Below are 19,435 nucleotides of genomic sequence, written 5' to 3'. Positions count from 1 at the left end.
GCGTCGGATCAGATGAATTGAAGAAGATCAACGGACATAAATTATCAAGAGGTGTGTGACACACCCTTTTTCTCTTCTCATTCTAACACTGCGCGTTTTGCATACTGGGATTTATAACCTCTACATATCTCAATCTTAGTGTTTTCGAAGTTGAGTATAGAGCGAAACAACATAGTATACACACTTTCTATTGTTTCATCACATGACTAATCGTGTGATAATTTCGAATAAATTTTTATAAGTTATTTACTTCTTTTTTTTCTTTTTCATGTCCAGTAAAGCTATGCGTTCAGAGCCGACGTGATGAAAAAGATAAAAATAATAATAAATTAACATCATCTTTCGGAAGAGGTGACAATTTCAATGTGGTTTGTTTGTCAAATATTTTGACTACCTTTAGATTGTCCAATTCTCAAATTAGTGTATGTGACAAAAGAAAGTTCGTGGTCATGTGAGTTTCTTGGTGGAATAATTATAGCTATATAATCCAAACTTTGTGGTTTGCTTTTGTTTATGGAAAGGGATCCCGGATTCCTTTCCACCTAATCCACGTAGTTCAGGATCCGGGGCGTTAAAATTTGATCCAACGGTTACAAACAGGGGTCATCTTTAAAGTGATAATAACTGTAGCCATTAGATCAAATTTCAACAGCCTGGATCCCAAACTAGGTGGAAAGGGATCCGAGGATCCCTTTCCTTTGTTTACAAGGTCAAACAGGTCATCCCAAAACTCAAGCTTAGAAGTCTTAAGAGTGCCTTTTGGACCACCATTTGTATTCAATCGTTAATTAAGGTTGGATAAATTAGTTTTTGACTTTTGTACAACCATATAGATTCATCTACTTGCAATCAATTTTTAATGCAATTGGAATTTTGGGAAAAGTCACATTTTCTCCACAAGCATTTTTCAAATTGTCATGATAATTAGCAGCTTGTACGGATGTGCTTTTTAAAATGAATAAAAATACTTTTAGAGAAAATATTTTATGTTCAAAAAGCACTTAAAGTGCTTCCTGCAAGAATCACTAATTATGTGATTCCTGCAAGAATCACTAGTTATGTGCTTCTTGTAGGAAGCACTTTAAGTACATTTTTAGAATTCACTTACATTTTTACTAAGTATTGACTCCAAAAACACTTTGTCTTTTTAAAAATGATTCAAAACGAACCCTTGGTTGGTCTAACGATTTTCGGTCATTATAATATTTCACAGTCGATTTGCACAAATGTGAAAACCACATACGCGCGCACACACACACATATATATATATATATTCAGTTGCTTCATAAAGTATAAGCTATTATGATTTATTGTGAGTGGATTAAAAATTCGTCATAAAAATATTTTTGTAAATATCTTGTCGTTTGTAACAAAAGATTAGTAATTGTGAATTTTGTAATTGGTGGTCTTAGTCTATGGTTGAATTAATTTATAATCTATGGGTCATGATCCAACATGTTTAAAGAAACACCAGAGGACACGTTTCGGTGGTTTTCCAAAAAAGGACACATTTCGGTGACTATGACAAATGCTCTAAAGTCTAAACACTATTTTTTATCCTATGCTTTTCAGATCATAACATCAATAGAAACAATCACGTATCCGAATGCGAGATTTCGTTTGGCCATGGTTAAATGGGAGAAATTAAAGAGAAATACAAATAAGAAAAGCCGTGGTATACGTTTGGATGAATTACTGGGACTGTCAATATGTCGTCTATGTATCGATTTTATTGTTCTAAAAAATAAATCATACCGACTTTATTGATAATTATCAGCAATACGAATACAATAGCTCGTGGTTATAAAATCGTTAGGTTCTATTTAAGCACTAGGCAATTAATTACTGTTCCAATTAATTCTAGAAATTTGACACCTAGACCTGCCTAAGCGTCTGTCTTGCACGCCTAACCTGCCTAGGCATAAAATAGATAACTCTCATTTGTATTTATTTCAAAATTGTAAGAGACTTATTGAACACTTGGATGGGCACTCATTATATGTTTGTTCCCTTGTTTTCATATCCTAGTACTTTATAATCTATATGTCATTCTATTTTCCAATTTATGTATTCCGACACAATTATATATTTTTAAGTATAAGTAGACATTTATTCATATGTTATATAAATTTACTAAAATATAAAACCCCGCCTAGATGCCTAAGCACTAGGTCCCTACTTACCGTCCGACTAGTGCCTAATGTCTTTTAGAACCTTATAGTAGAATGATGCTATCCACCACCCCTTTTTATCTTTCACACAACTCCCTCAGTTTTTGGCCACAGATTGAATAAATTGAAGATGATCAAACAACATAAATTAATAGATGTATAGAAGTAAAATTAAATGTGTAGATAACACGATTTATACAATATTAGTATCACGTTTTCTACAAAGAACTTCTTTATAGAAAACGAGCGTCCGTGCATAGAATTTTTTTTTTTCATACAAAAAACACGCATTTGCATTGATCACACACTTTATCTGGAGGTTTCTTGGTTTGAAATGATTTGAAAGAGTTACCAAATTCTCACCCACTATTTAGCAACCAAGCAAACAAAACTTGTAAAAGCACAAAAGCAAACTTCATTGTCTATTGCTTGAAGAAAAAAGAAAGAAAAAGAAAGGAAAAAAATAAAGAAGTGAGCAAGCCAAGTACTGTGGCCTGCATATGGAGTGTAGGTATCAACAATGGACTGAAACATCCTCGAAAATTCCATGGAAAATGACATTTTCCAGGACAAATGCGACTCAACCCTTGCTACCATTTTCTTCGTTTGTACCAATTTTACGTACTTTGCTAATCATTTTTCTCATTTGTGATGAAAGATAAATAATCCGGCTTTGATGGTTCTTGTCAATCAACAGTAGGGGTAGGCATTCGGTGAGTTGGTCGGGTTGGCCTTCAATACGTTTGCCAACTTAATAGGCTCGGATAAGCATCATTAAAACCTATTTCCACCTAAGAAAATTAACAAACTAGCACATCCAAACCATTCTAAGGTGGGTTGGGTTAGGCGAGTTCCACATGTTGAGGTTATTTACTTATTTATTCTTGAAGTAAAGATGAGTGACGAATTATTCAAAATACATATCATATTATGATTAAAGCATGTGAATTTGGTGTTGTAGAATCACTATTTGTTACCAAATATATAAAGAGTAGTGTTATCTACATACTCATTTTTACTTCTCACACATCCTTCTCAATTTCCAGCTGTCTAATCGAATGAATTGAAAAAAATCAATGTTAAAAAATTAACAAGAGCATGTGAGAGGTAAAAATGCATGTGTGAATAACACTTTTCTATTTAAATTTCATTATTGAAATAAAATATAGATAAAGAAGTGTGTTTAATAACTATTAGATTTCATGTATATTTATATGTAATATATATGTAGGTTTAAGAATTGTTGATATTCACATCGGTCAGTTTGTATGGCGTCAATAATACTTCAACCACTTATTAAATGGGTGTTCGAATTTTTACTCAAGAGTAAAATATTCAAGTTTACAACCTAGCCCAACTCAACAAATTACAGTTGGGTTGATAAGTTTGGTCGTGTACCCACTAAAGTGTTCATCCCTACTCGGTGGTAGGAATTTTATACAAAATTTAATCGTTGCAAAAAATTTATTAAACTTTTATTTGCAAAATCTAACAATTATTGTTTGATGTCTTATCAATAATCTCATATCATAAAATGGTGAGATTCATGTGAAGCTTCACGTGTTATTAATTGAATTCACATTAGAAGTGTCACACGTTGTTGTTATTGGCAGGAGCACACCCAGCCACTTCCTGAATTTTTTTTTTAACACTGATGACATGTTTACTTAGAAATCGGAGAAGTTATGAATCTGTATAAGAATGAACGGTGATGAAAATAAATGAGTATTCTCTTTATTATCTCATACATGATGTTTTCAGCCATGACATATACAAGACCTACCAGCTTTTGCATTCCTTAATTAACGTGTGATAAATATGACATAAATGAGTATGATACTAATTTCTTATAAATTTGTTATTTGTAATTAAACCATGCAGTGATAGAGCCAATATGGAGTCCTTGGTTATCCTTGATCTCAATAACTTCAAAAACCTCATGAGTCTATCTGCCTCTCTCACTTATGCTGCTAATAATATAATGTAGTGATATTCCTCTCAACTTCTAAGTAGACGATTTTAGACTTAACTCAAATCCCGCACTTGTTACAAGTGATATTTTACCACAATGATGAAAGTGAGTTGAATCCTTGCATAAAATCCTGCACTCGTTAGTGTGAGATATTGTTGTGATTAAATTTTTTTTATTGCATTTATATTGTTTGACAACTATAAATTCAAAATTTACTTGGAAATCACTCTTCTCTTTTTCTTTTTAAAATGGCATAATATTATTGGTTGTGGCAAAGCGTTCCACTTTACACACAGTGGAGGAGCATGCATGTGATATATGAGCCCCTTGCTCTAGATAAGTACAAAGCGATCTGATTAGAACCGTTTAAAATGTCTTCCGTCAGAACGAATTGACGTGTGGTTGGTTATAATCCCACGTGAAAATGGATTGAGATAATCACTCACTCTATATCGCATTTCTTAAATAATCGTCTCGTTTTGATACACGATAAATTGTGAGTATTTAAAGCACTTTTCATATTTAGCACTTTATTCTACTTTATTCTTTAACCACTATTTCAGTACAGTACGCATTCCTATGTTTGGTGCAGTTCTATTCGCACATTCTTATTTATTTTGTATATATTTTTGTTAATTTTTGTTCATTGATTTGATTCAATTTGTTTGATTCAGTGATTAAAAATTAAGAGAAGCATATGAAAAGTAAAATTATGTATGTGGATAGCACCACCTGTGCTTTTTATTCTTTGTGAGCACGTGGTTTTATCTTCTCTTTTTTCTTTTTCTTTTTTTTTTAATTATGAATCTCAATGGTATGGAAGAAATTTATATAAAACGGATTTACGGTCACGTAATGTTTTTTATTTAATTATGTAATGTCATGTGAAAATAAAAGAAATTTATATTTGACTTTGTTTTATTGAATCAGAACGATGAAGAACCAATTTTATAACGCTTGGTAAAATACGAGTAGCTTTATTTTGGATTTTGACAAGCATCACTTAAGATGACTTCAAGCACTAGTTAATGTAAAACAAGTTGAATTTTGAAAACTTTGAGTTTTAACGAAAAAGATAAAATAAAGGGTAAAGTGAATAGTACCAGGATTGACTTTTTAATGTAAAAATGTGATTTTTCGTTAAAATGAACGGTACCGAAAGCTTTTCGTTAAAATTCCCTTATTTTTACTATAAATATGCATGCATCGATGGCCTAACTTATTATATAAAAAGAAAAATAATTTTTGCATATATATTTTTTTTTTCTTGTTTTGGAAATGTTAGGTTACTTATATATGACAAAACAAGAACATACAGGATGTAAATTAGGGTATGCAACAATCACTTCTCTATAAACGATAACTTCGCATCATCAAAATGATCCACCCCAAGTTCAGGCATCTTCAAATAGAAGTAACACGTGTACATTTATATCTTAAAACAAAATGCATGCATAAATACTATTTTTTTCCGTTAAAAAAAAAAAAGATTTATACACGGTTACCATAAAAAAATATATCAAAAGTATTATGACTTGTTTGAGTACTTTTAGAAATCAAAAATATTTTTTTTCAAAACCATTTTTTTGTCATTTTAAAAGTATTTTTAAATGAGCCTTTACATAACAATCACTCATACATGATGAATAATAAATAAAACGTAGTAATTGGTATTTCCTTACATTATAATTAGTAACAGATAGGAAAATATTTGTCTGAAGTGTGAATATTTTTCCATATAAAGAAGTAAGAAGAAATATTCTTTGCAACATATTCATATTTATTTATAATTTTTTTCTTCGTAAAAATCGTATTGTTGTACTTCTTTAAAATGTTTTTTTTTTTTTTTTTTTTTGATAATTTCGTATTGCTACATGTGAAATTAACAAAGAAGATGATAAATGTTATATGCAGAAAGTAGATGTTCGTTTGAAACTAGAAGAAAAATGTAGCTAGAATTTATATGGGTAGATGAGATGGCTACATCTGTCCTTTACTGTAATAAATGTATTTATATGGCTAGATATTCCCCTTGACTTGCGCAATTCTTCTACATGTAACGAGAAATTTCTTCTTAGAGCATATTCAAAAGAGATGTCAAAAATCATAGGTGAATTATTTTGGCAATAAAAATGTGGTTTTCTGGTACCAAAGGAGATGCCAAAATCCTACATTCTTCACTTTGCTGCCAAGTTTGAAGGCAACGTCAAATATTTCTTTTTGTTTTTATTTGTGTTGGACCCACATATTTCTTTATTTTTCTTCGCTTATTGATTATCAAATTCTGACCATCTTCATTTTATTAATAACCAAAAAACATTTTGTTTGACATCTCGGTTGGAATGAAGACTTTACAAAATCTTATTTTGCCACATCAATTATAAAAAATGAAATTCGACATCTCATTGGAGATGGTCTTACATATATGACTACAACTTAACACGTATACTAGAACGATATTGGAATGACTGTTTACATTCAAAGAATCACATAACGGTGCTCTGCAAAGTGACACTTATATTTTCTTTTAAGACTTTTATCAAATTTGAATGCTTTTCTAATAAAATCTTAAAATAGGCAATCAAACAACAGGTATAGATTTCATGGCGTATTTCGTATTTATTGCATCATCTCCCTATTGTGTGACTAATTATGTTTGAGATATGATAGACCCACTCCATAATCCTATTTTTCACGCCCACCTTGTATTTTCACCCCGCATAAAGAAATTAAAAAATAAAAACACTATTTTCTCACCCCTAATATTCCTAAAATGTCCTTGCATTAATTTAACTTTTCACTAAAAATTAAAATAAATAAAAATTAAGAATACAAAAGCTACCCTCCCACCCGAGCCTGACACCACCAAACCCAACTCGATGGCAACCTCTTTCACTGTCAGCCGACCTTTTCTCTCTATGGAAATTTGGAGGAGAAAACATTAACTAGCAACGACATCCTCGATGGAATTGTAATTGTTCACAGACCGACAATGACGATTTCAGTTGAATTGAGTTTGATTGAGATGGAGAAAGAAAAATGATTAGGGTTGCAGAAAAAAGAGGATGGTTGCAGTCAGAAGTCAATTTGGTTTGGGAGTGGCTCTGGCTTGTGGTTTTGGGGGTGGGGGGAAGGGGTTGCTGGGATATTCCCTTTTCTTTCTAATTTTCAGTTTTGTTTGCTTCCAATTTTAACATTGATTGGATACGTGGCTCGAGCTTGTAATATTCTTCTCGGATGGGATTGTTCATGGCTTCTCATATTCTTCTCCAATAGGATTGTTTATGGCTTCTCATATTCTTCTTCATAAATAAAATGTTGTTCTTTCACTTTTATTTTTATGTTTTTTAGCTAAAAAAATAGATCAGGGTTCATTTTTATTAGGGTTTTAAAAGTCATTTCACGAATGGCCAAATATGACATTAAATTTATTATTAAAAAGTGGGTGTGAAAAAAGGGTTGAGGGGTGGATATAACACCAAATAAGCCATGTGGCCGCTATAACCTTCTCTCTCTCTCTCTCTCTCTCTCTCTCTCTCTCTCTCTCTCTCTCTCTCTCTCTCTCTCTCTCTCTCTCTCTCTCTCTCTCTCTCTCTCTCTCTCTCTCTCTCTCTCTCTCTCTCTCTCTCTCTCTCTCTCATTTGACACATAAAAATCCTCCTTTTTGTTTTAAATTTGACAATTTTCTTGACGTAATAGTTTAAGTTACTTTTTGACAAGTTTAGTAATACGATCCTAGAGGATTCTCTCTATAAATTTTGTTCATGTATCAAAAACAAAAAAAAGGTAGTTTCTCTTACCATTTAAGTCACAATAAATTTGGCATCTTAACATTGGCAAGACTATAATGTTGTTTCTAAATATTATACATGCACGCGTCTGCACTAAATTTGTCAAACTTAATCACTATATAACAAGTTCATCTTACATGGTAACATAATATGTGTGAAGCACTTCAAGTTACTATTCCATGGAATCATCACACACATGTAATAAGTAGTACAACAATGACAAACAACAAACAACAATAAAATTGTATTCTACTAAGTGTGATCAATTATATGAATCTTAGAGCGCCATTGTGTTTGTTTTCGTGTCAAATATTCCGTTAGCACCAAGTGCTCTATGACTTTTCTTAAATGAACAACTGAGTCCAAATAGCTCATAAATCAACGATGATTATGGGCTCATCTGGAAGTGCTTTAAAATGACTGAAAGCGTTTTTGGTGAAACTGTTTTGAAAACCAACCCTTAATAAAAAAGGAACTTTAACGAAAAGCTCCCAGTACTGTTCACTTTAATGAAAAATCACATTTTGACACTAAAAAGTCAATCCTATTATTATTCACTTTACCTTTTATTTTGTCCTTATTGTTAAAACTCAAAGTTTTCAAGCCATTTTCATTAGTTTTCCTTAATAAAAATCCAAGTGAATAGTGGAAAAACACTTTGAGTATTTCATGCGGTTAAGTGCTTTTGGAACTCAACATTAATTTCACTAAAAGCGCTATCAGTCATTTTAAAAGTACTTCCAATCGAGCCTATATTTTATTCGACAAATTTATCTTTTGAAACGTTTAACTGTTCACGTTGTTTCTTGATCTTGTGACAAATTTTTTTTTTTCTTTTTTTCGAACAATTGATATTATCAACATTAAAGGGGAGGGGGTGTGACACACCCCGACCTAAATCAAGGCGTGCTGGCCGTCACATGGTGATGACGTAGCCATGTGCATAGTGCGGGTGACAATGACATTGAAATTATTTTTCTCATTGACGTAATTAAATCGTACGCGTCGTCATGAGTGTGTTGACGCGAGTTAGGGCCGAATCGGGTTCGTGACGAAAATGTTACGAGTGCATATTGATGATAGTGATTGTAGTGTGTATGGTTATGTTTAGATGCATTTAGTGCTCATATAGAAACTTACGGATCGAGCTCGATGTTTCCAGATTCTTACTCCTCTCAAGCTCTAGGCTTTGGTGATACCTTTTGTTTGGTGATTTTACTTCGAAAACCGAGTATATGCCATGTCAAGTATCTCAACATTAAATATGTAAGCCAGGTGATATAAATCAATGCAAAAGTGATATGACAGCTGGAGTCACTTAATGTGACATGTACGGCTGAACCTATTGCTCATCAATCCAGTTGGAGTCACCTAATGTAACATGTGCACTACTAAACTTGCATATGGGTCGGAACCACTTAATGTGGTATGTACGACAGGTTGGGTGTAAATAAATATGCTCAAGTGCTACGATCACATGAAGGTTGTGCGACGAATCGCAGGTTACCTACGAGTCAGAACCACCTAATGTGGTTTGTACGACAGGCTAGCATCTGACTTGGATCCATGCTGGGTGTGTGGTGCGAGAGATGAACGATCACGTGAAGGCTAGGCCCTGGCCACAGGTGGAGCACTAACACTGGGGTGTAGGACAACGAGCTCTACATGCATCAACTCATAATCAACTACCATGCAACCATACCGTCAATATATACTCACCTGAACTGACCTAGGCCTCCGCAACATCATGCAATAATTATGCAAAGCTATACTAATGCATATGCTAAAATGTAAAGCAAACATGACATGGCATTTTAAACGAAATTCCATTTAAATTTTTTTTATGGGAAATACATATATATATAAACCAAAAGCCCACTCACCCTTGTTTTTGCGCTCCTCCAGGTTTTAGCTGTTGAAAGTCCGTATCGACGAGAATTCTTGGCAAATCTCAGTATAGGTGGCTACCTCCGTGGGTATGATCCTTACCCGCACTACTGCACTTTACTTATGCTCTGACGTTGTGTGTGAAATAGATTCATCCCCGCTCATTTGTCTTTAGGTACTTTTAGATTTAAATTTATTCACATTTGCCACATCACTATACTTTATGGCTTCTTCACCCTCCGGGTGTCGGCCAGTATAGCTCGATTCGAAGTCCTAGTGGACATTCTAGGTCGGGGTGTGTTAGGATGAGTTTAGCTTCACAATGAGCTAAAAATAATGTGGTTTAAATTCGTCTCTGGGGAAAAATTGAATCTAAGGCCTTTCACTTATAAGTGAAGAGGAATACCACTAGATCGTAGTACTAAGTGACAATCTTGTACAATTTAGATTAACAATAATTTAGAAATTTTGTTTTTGTCGGATAGAAGTTTTTGTTAATTTTATTTTTAGTATTACCTTAATTTTTAATAATTATTATTTACAAACTTACAACTAAGGCTGCGCAAATCCAGCCGAAATTAACTCCAAATCTAGCGTTGCACATGAACCGCATAAGCCGAATGGCTTATCCATTATATAAGGTGATACCCACTCCTGATATAAGCACACGAACCTATCACTCCGCTTATCAGTCTAAATACATCTCATCTCGTTCACGCTATTATATTTGTTCGTTTCTCTCTCTAAACCTTTTTCTCCTCCAAATCCCTAATCTCAATCTTCTTCTTCTTCTCCATATAAATACCTGACTCCAAAGCACCAAAACAAAGAGAGCTAGAGAGAGAAACTAGAGAGAGAAAGCTTTCAAACCCTCCGATCTGAGCCATCGATATCATAAAGGTACCTCCTTTCCTTCTCATTTTTCCCTCTGATTTCGTTAATTTTCCAAATTTTTGAGCTTTTATTTTTTTGTTGATTGATTTTTCGGAACTGAAAATTATATGTTGAAGTATTTGAATTTTGTGTAAAATATTGGAAATTTTGAGTTGTTGTATTGGTGAATTGGAGCAGGAGGGTTTAGATCTTTGCCTAAATTAGGGTTTTGGCAGGAGTTCAGGGACGACGATGTCCTCGCTTAGCAGAGAGCTCGTTTTTCTCATACTGCAGTTTCTGGATGAAGAGAAATTCAAAGACAGTGTTCACAAGTATGCTCAATTTATATACTTTATTAATTTATGGATATGTATGTATAACTGTATGTTTGTTAGGTGGTTTAATTTGTTTCGATTTTCGATTAATTTTGGTGTGATTGTTGTGGGTGTGGAGGTTGGAGCAAGAGTCAGGGTTTTTCTTTAACATGAGGTACTTTGAGGACATGGTGACAAATGGAGAGTGGGAGGAGGTGGAAAAGTATTTGTCTGGTTTCACGAAGGTTGATGATAATCGATACTCTATGAAGATTTTCTTCGAGATTCGCAAGCAGAAGTACCTTGAAGCTTTAGACAAGTAGGTGTATTGGATTGTTGTTTCTAATCAAATTGTTGTTATGGTTTAATCCTTGTTGATTAATTTACTTCATTTAATTATTTATTTTTTTGCCCCATATGATTCAAAACTGAATAAATGATTGTTGTAGGCGGGATCGAGCAAAAGCTGTGGACATTTTAGTTAAGGACTTGAAAGTTTTTGCATCATTTAATGAGGAACTTTTTAAGGAAATTACACAGTTGTTGACTCTGGAAAACTTTAGGTGAGAACAAATTGTCTTGTGCTGTTGACAGTTGTTGTTATAGGCGGCTAGTTCACGTTTTTGTAATCTCTATGACGTGACATGTTTTTGGGTATGCATTACTTTTCAGGGATAATGAACAGTTATCTAAATATGGTGATACTAAGTCTGCAAGGAGTATAATGCTTGCTGAACTGAAAAAGTTAATAGAGGCTAACCCATTGTTTCGTGATAAACTTCAATTTCCTACCTTGAAGAACTCGAGACTGCGTACTCTTATTAATCAGAGGTTTTTGAGAAGCTTCTGCCTCGTGTGTCTGAGACTCTACATTTTTTCTTGCTTTAATTTTAAGATATCTGGTTACCTAACTTTTGTGTCATGAAAACTGCAGTTTAAACTGGCAGCATCAGCTTTGTAAGAACCCAAGGTCCAATCCAGACATAAAGACCCTGTTTGTAGACCACAGTTGTGGACAACCAAATGGTACCAGGGCTCCATCTCCTGTCACTAATCACTTAATGGGGGCAGTCCCTAAGACAGGGGGTTTCCCTCCATTGGGTGCTCATGGGGTAGGTAGAACACAAAATATATTGTTTTGGTATGAGGTCAAACTGTCTCTAAATTGAAGATTGACTCTGGGTGTATATGTATATAGCCCTTTCAGCCCACACCAGCTGCTCTTCCAACGTCTCTTGCTGGATGGATGGCAAATCCATCACCTGTGCCTCATCCCTCAGCATCTGCTGGGCCTCTTGGGTTGGCCGCAGCTAACACTGCGGGTAATGTTTCTGGAGCATTTAGCTTTGAAGTTTGACATTTTCTTATGGTTAGCTTGTATTGTTCTTTTGTCTGAAATTTTTATATGACGTGTTAGCTTTATTCTTTTTGTTCTCCTATTTAACATGTTTTTTGCTTTTGTAGTAATTTTCTTAAATTTGCAACTGTTTTTCTTTTGTAATATATTTACCATCATTGCAGCCATCTTGAAGCGCCCTAGAACTCCTCCTACCGGTAACCCGACTATGGACTATCAAACAGCAGATTCTGAGTTCGTTCTGAAGAGATCAAGACCTTTTGGGATACCGGATGAAGTATAAATCTATCCTTAATTTTTACATATTCTGATTTATCTGATGGAAGTCCGAGTTATATTGCTAAATCTGAAGTTTTCCTTTCTTTTGATGTATATTCTTTTGACTCTGTAATAATAAATTATTTCAGTTTTAAAGAAATAAATTTATTTCAGTTATTCAAATTCAATTTCCTTAACATATTGTTTCATAAAAGGTAGGTAGAGAAATTGTTCCTTCAAAAGGTTGGTAACAAAATGGTAAGTTTAGATTATGCAAAATACTAGAACATGGATGATGAGGAAGTATGCATAACGGAATTAAAAGAAATTTTATTCTTATAAACATGATGCAAATGGTCCTCCAGTTACCCTTTTTATGAGCAGTCGCAAGTTTTATGCTAAAGATCTGTATAGCTTTATTTTACAGAAAACTTTCAAGTTGCAATTTCTTAGTGTATATAATTGATTCTGTATTAACTCAATTTCTAACAGGCCAATAATCTGCCAGTAAATATGCTGCCTGTTGCATATCCTAATCAGAGCCATGGTCAGAGTTCCTACTCTTCTGATGACTTGCCCAGGTCTGTTGTTATGACTTTAAGTCCGGGTTCAGCTGTCAAGAGTATGGATTTCCACCCGGTGCAACAAATTTTACTTCTTGGTAAGCTCCAGAGAGCTGATCTCCATTCCACTTGTTTTAAATTATTGTTTTTGTATATATTTTTTATTTCGTTCTTTCAAATATTGAATTATAGCTTTTCTTTTAGTAATAAGCAATTTTATCATTTCAGTTGGAACAAACACGGGTGATGTCATGATATATAAGCTACCAAGCCAAGAAAAGGCTATTAAGAACTTCAAAGTCTGGGACATTGGAGCATGTTCAGGGGCACTGCAGGTTTGGCTCTTGATATTCTGTAGTATCGTATGGATTTTTAAATAATATTGCCATCTTCATTGTCCTGTAGGCATCTTTGGCCAGTGATTATACAGCATCAATCAACCGTGTGATGTGGAGCCCTGATGGGACACTTGTTGGTAGGTGTCTGTATCCTGGATTTTCTGAAGTAGACTTATGCTAGTTCATCAAATATTGTCAAGAATTAAGAAATGAATCTTAAACTGGTTATGATGACTCAAAATTCTACTGCAGGTGTTGCATACTCTAAGCACATTGTACACATATATTCCTACCATGGTGGTGATGAGTTACGAAATCACCTGGAGGTTTATTCCATCAACCTATCCCTTTGAAGATAGTCTTCTGTCATTTGCTCTTGTTATTTTATTTTGTTTATATTTTGTCTCCTTATGTTTTCCTATTCTTGTTGGACATCTTATTTTCCTTTATGGGGGTAACATTGACTTACGCATTGCTGTTCGTGTCTTGTTTTCAGATCGAGGCCCATGTGGGCAGCGTCAATGATCTTGCTTTCTCATATCCAAACAAACAGCTGTCCGTTGTCACTTGCGGGGATGATAGGGTCATTAAGGTTTGATCTGACTTGACTAATTCTAATTTGATTTTGCAGGTTCAAGTTCGTAGTTAGATATGATAGTTCAATATTCTGCAGGTGTGGGATGCAGCCACTGGGGTTAAGCAGTATACTTTTGAAGGCCATGAAGCACCTGTATATTCAGTGTGTCCACATCACAAAGAAACTATCCAGGTACTATCTATTTATGTTATAGTGTTGATAACGTGGAATGTAAAAAGGGTATTATTTTACAACAAAAAAAAAAAAACTAAAAGTTTCTGTTTGTTTTTTTGTAATGTACAAATTAAATGGAGAATCTGAATCAGTTAATACTTAACCGTATGTATTTCAATCAAAAATATTAGGACACAGTTTCACTAAATGGGGAATAGGAAACTAACTCATAAAGTAAGGAAATTTTTTTGAAGGGCTCACAAAATTTGTTTTAGACTTGAGTCATTAGCAACTTGATTTGATGTCTCATAGATTGTACGATTATATTGTACTTTGTGTTAAAGTTCTTAATCCCCTACTGTTTCTTTTTCCAGTTCATTTTCTCGACGGCTACTGATGGGAAAATAAAGGCATGGTTGTATGATAATGTGGGCTCAAGAGTTGACTATGATGCACCAGGCCATTCATCTACCACTATGGCATACAGTGCAGATGGAGCAAGGTTACTTTCTGCACCCTTTACAAAGACATTGTTCTATTAGTGATGTGATATTAAGTATTTATCTGTTATATTATGATGGACGTCTTTGTTTCTTCTCTGAACACATAGGTTGTTCTCATGTGGGACTAATAAAGAAGGGGATTCATCCTTGGTGGAGTGGAATGAAAGTGAAGGAGCTGTAAAGCGGACCTATCATGGTCTTGCAAAGCGTACAGTTGGGGTTGTGCAGTTTGATACCACTAAAAACCGGTTCTTGGCTGCTGGCGATGAGTTCACTGTCAAATTTTGGGACATGGACAATGTTAACCTGTTGACGAGTACTGATGCAGATGGTGGATTGCCGGTAGGCATCACAACTTATTTTTCTAAATAAAACAATTCCTTCCAGATTGCTCACCATGATCTTAAAACCCTGCAGGCTTCTCCCACAATCAGATTTAACAAGGAAGGAATATTGTTAGCTGCCTCAACGAATGATGGTATTAAAATTCTGGCAAATACAGATGGAATTAGGTTGCTAAGAACTGTGGAAAGTCGCACATTTGATGCTTCAAGAGCTGCTTCTGCGGCTGCAGTGAAGGTAAAAGTTTCAACTTGGCATACCTTGTTAAAATCTGTTAGCTAAATGCATCATTAATATGCAGGCACTCCCAGTAGGAACATTTGGGCCTTCCAGCACTCCTATTGGAACAAGCATTGGAGATCGAGCTGCTCCTGTGTCAGCCATGGTTGGACTGGTGAGTGTCATGATCTCTCTCATGGGTGACTAAAATATTGGAAGCATGCTATATTAAACGATGTTATTATCATCAACTTATGTTTAATATTCAGTCTGATCAAAATGTCTGTTATTATGCATAGGAAATGTGTTTGAAACTAGAAGTTCAATTTTCTTCTTCAACGGTAAAAAAGGGTGTTTTTATACGATGGTTTAACCTTCTCCTTCTCTTTCTGTGTCGATCTGTGTAGAACAATGACAATAGAAGTTTGGTCGACATTAAACCTAGAATTGCTGATGAGTCGGTAGAGAAAGCCAGGATTTGGAAACTGACTGAAATCAGTGAACTATCACAATGCCGCTCTCTGAGGCTCCCTGATACTTTAACAGCAATGAGGGTATTAGTTCTCTTCTGTCCTAAATTGTTAAGAATTGTAGCTTTTGTGGCATTATATATTTCCTATGCCTTTGCTATTTAACAACTGTGCCTCGACTTTTATTGTGACTTGTACTCAAAGCAAAATTAATCTGTTGAAATTATTTCTGATTTCCTTAAGAGATTTTAGTAAGATCACTGCATGGTGAATCTCTGTAATATATTCATTTGCTTTTTGTTTCTTTTAAAACGTTTTATGAGAACTATGCATGTTTTTATCGTGAAGCACTGACAGATTATTATTTCAGGTTTCTAGATTGATATATACAAATTCAGGACTTTCAGTGTTGGCGTTATCATCTAATGCTGTACACAAGCTCTGGAAATGGCAAAGAAATGAACGAATACAAAAGGTCTTAGATTTCCTAAAAGTTAAACTGATGGTTGCATTTATGTATTCTTTTTTTTTTTTTTTTTGCATCCTTAAGTTTTCCATTTACCAAAAAGTTTGTTCTTGTAGGCCACAGCCAGTAGTCTACCGCAATTATGGCAACCTTCAAGTGGAATATTGATGACCAATGATATAAGTGATACAAACCCTGAGGATGCTGTTCCATGCTTTGCACTGTCAAAGAACGATTCTTATGTTATGTCAGCTTCAGGGGGGAAAATATCCCTTTTCAATATGATGACATTTAAGGTAGATGGTTTCCTCTAAACTTCTCTCTCGTATTGTACTGGTTGATTAAATATGCATGTCTATAAACCCTTTAATATAGCTGACCGCACTTAGTGGGAAAAGGTTGTGTTGTTGATGTTGTCTATAAACCCTTTAATAGTGCCATGCACAAGACAATCTTGCTTGAAATTGGTGATTCTATACCATCCTTCACAATGCCCATTCTATAATCTACTTTCCCACACTTGCTGAAAACTAGAAAATTTATATCATAATATTCAATTTGCCCACCCTTATTTCCCGAATACCATTAAAACCTAATTATGGCAACATTTATGGTTTTATATTGTTGTATTAATGTCTTGCTTTCTGAATTGCAGACAATGACAACATTTATGCCCCCACCCCCAGCTGCAACATATCTGGCATTTCATCCTCAAGACAATAATATCATTGCCATAGGAATGGATGATTCTTCTATCCAGATTTACAATGTACGGGTTGACGAGGTGAGGTCTTTGTTCTCTGAACTATAATTTTGCCAGGTTGTGATGATAGCTGGACTAAGGGATTGCTTACAATCCGGATGCTCCCCTTTCACAGGTTAAAACCAAGCTAAAAGGTCATCAGAAAAGAATAACAGGCCTTGCCTTCTCTCATACTCTTAATGTGCTTGTATCTTCGGGGGCTGATTCTCAGGTATGAATATTAGACAACATGTGAGTCTATATGCGCGCAATTTGCTATGCTACTAGGCTTGAAGCAGTCAACTGGTGACTATCAGAAGAAACTTATCACGAGTAGCCAAGCCAAAAGGATCAATGTAGTTTCCAGATGGTTTAACTCAACTTCATAGAAACCTGGTTCCCTGGAACCTGGTTAAATTTCACATTTCCATTGAAATCATTTCATTTGTGTGACTAACAGGGAAATGCATTTCTGTAGTGCATATCTTTAGAATTTTTTTCTCACTTAGTCCTTCTTGCCTCGGGCCTTTACAAAATTCTTTCGGTATTTGACAATCTTTTTCGTTCAACCAATAGTCTTTCTGTTCCTCTTCTTGATGTTGATACTGGGTTATTAAGTCATCAATGCTTTTGTTTCTCTTTGCCGCAGTTATGTGTTTGGAACACGGATGGATGGGAGAAGCAGTCTAGTAAATTTCTTCAGATGCCTAGTGGCCGGGCTGCTGCTCCCCTTGCTGATACCCGAGTTCAGTTTCACTCAGATCAGATGCATTTGCTGGCAGTTCATGAAACACAGATAGCCATATACGAAGCACCAAAATTGGAATGCCTTAAGCAGGTGCCATAGCTTTTTGTGCTTAAATTTATTTTTGAGTATACTTTTATCCTGATTTATTATAAAGAATCAATTGTTGCATAGGCTTTAAAATTTAATCATTGCATATATACACCACTGGCATAAATGCTTTGCTTGCATATAGTAAGAGCACTAGCAAGCATTAAGATGAATTTTGCGGTGATTGTGATGTTCTGGTGTGTTTAATCGTTGTTATTTAGGGTCTAATTAGTGCTGCTTACATGTTGAACTATGTTTCTCATACAGTGGGTTCCTCGAGAAGTTAGTGGTCCGATCACACATGCTGTATATTCGTGTGATAGCCAGTTAATTTATGTTAGCTTTGAAGATGGAAGTGTTGGGGTTCTCACTGCTCTTACACTTAGATTGAGATGCCGAATACTACCAACCGCTTATTTACCTCCAAATCCAAGGTACATTTTCCTGTCAATACAATACGAAGGTCCACATATGTATTTGCTTTTTTCCTTTTGTAATTAACATATCTAACAACAAATTTAACAGCTTAAGGGTGTATCCTCTCGTTGTTGCGGCACATCCATCCGAACCCAACCAGTTTGCCTTAGGACTTACAGACGGTGGAGTGCATGTACTTGAGCCATTAGAGTCAGAAGGAAAGTGGGGAACTAATCCCCCAATCGAAAATGGTGCTGGGCCTAGCACGACTTCTGGAGCAGCCGCGTCAGATCAACCCCAAAGGTGACAATCCTGTGTGCGTGGCTTCCACCGAGGACCTTAGGTGCATTTCTCTCTTCCATGATGGTCCCCGTTCCTGATGTCATCATATTATATTTTTGAGGGGAAACTGTGGATTTAGGTACTATAGTTTTAGGATAATTGGATTAACCCAGTAGAATTCGTTATAGTGGCATTTGAAAACAGGTCAAAACAGATCGCTGTGAGGCAATTCCCGTCATTTAGGATAATTGGAAAATGATGAACTATAGTTTGAAGTCTTGAAGAAATGATGCGCCAGGCGAAAGGTCGAGATCGGACGACGAGGGGGTTCAGCAAAAGATAGTAGTTGGTTTGGTTAAAAGGCCAGACTGTTTTATCCTTTTCTTTACTTTATAAGTTGCTGAGAATCTCAGAAATTAATTTAATTGTGAACCAGATATGATTTAGTCATTTTATTTTCTGTGCTCTTTTTTTTTCTGGTGATAAATAAGAAAGCGGCTTTGTTGTTATTGTTTAGTTCCCATTGCGTAGCAGTATACTATATTGACCCGTTTATGACAGCTCTCTTTCAGAACTTTTGCTCATAAGCACTTTATTAGAAGCGGTTTTACTATAAAGTATAACGACGCTGAAATTTTTACTAGGAAACCAAGTGCTTCTACGATAAACGTTAAAAATTTCACTAAAACTCCAACCGCTTCCCCTGGGAAATCGCTTGGAATTACTCTTTTTTAAAGGAAGCAGTAGGCCCAATGCTTCTTCAGAAAGTGCTTTTATTAGACAAAAACATGTTTCTGATCTGGAAGTTATTTTTAAAGTGACTAAAAACGTTTTTAATGAAAATGTTTTGAAACCAATTGTTGACAAAAATCTAAGTGGATTC

At 35.0% G+C, this 19,435-nt stretch overlaps 1 protein-coding gene across 6 annotated transcripts; it reads left to right on the top strand.

Annotated features, from left to right (window-relative positions):
* The first annotated feature begins 10,509 nt into the window (after positions 1 to 10,509).
* Positions 10,510 to 19,068, top strand: LOC137746676 (topless-related protein 4). Of its 6 annotated transcripts, none has more exons than XM_088690060.1 (27): positions 10,546 to 10,722; positions 10,932 to 11,027; positions 11,149 to 11,328; positions 11,459 to 11,572; positions 11,682 to 11,840; positions 11,944 to 12,121; positions 12,208 to 12,331; positions 12,531 to 12,643; positions 13,117 to 13,285; positions 13,416 to 13,522; positions 13,593 to 13,662; positions 13,778 to 13,851; positions 14,022 to 14,117; positions 14,199 to 14,294; positions 14,651 to 14,778; positions 14,887 to 15,121; positions 15,197 to 15,358; positions 15,423 to 15,515; positions 15,748 to 15,894; positions 16,181 to 16,285; positions 16,393 to 16,572; positions 16,932 to 17,060; positions 17,155 to 17,250; positions 17,668 to 17,856; positions 18,121 to 18,287; positions 18,379 to 18,613; positions 18,741 to 19,068. In XM_088690060.1, exons 2-26 carry the CDS (start codon positions 10,948 to 10,950, stop codon positions 18,575 to 18,577), a joined length of 3,390 nt encoding a protein of 1,129 aa, XP_088546186.1. In that variant the 5' UTR covers positions 10,546 to 10,722; positions 10,932 to 10,947; the 3' UTR covers positions 18,578 to 18,613; positions 18,741 to 19,068. The 6 variants fall into 6 exon arrangements, with proteins under 6 accessions (XP_068342778.2, XP_088546186.1, XP_068342779.2 ...); XM_068486680.2 differs by having other exon boundaries at positions 10,584 to 10,722; positions 10,894 to 11,027; XM_088690061.1 differs by having other exon boundaries at positions 10,641 to 10,722; positions 10,940 to 11,027.
* Positions 19,069 to 19,435: the final 367 nt, after the last annotated feature.

This window comes from Pyrus communis, chromosome 2, assembly GCF_041283825.1.
Source record: "Pyrus communis isolate YQ-2024b chromosome 2, ASM4128382v1, whole genome shotgun sequence".
Classification (NCBI taxonomy): Eukaryota; Viridiplantae; Streptophyta; class Magnoliopsida; order Rosales; family Rosaceae; genus Pyrus; species Pyrus communis.
Note: the sequence above shows the minus strand (reverse complement) of the source record. Positions and strands in the feature narration are given on the sequence as shown.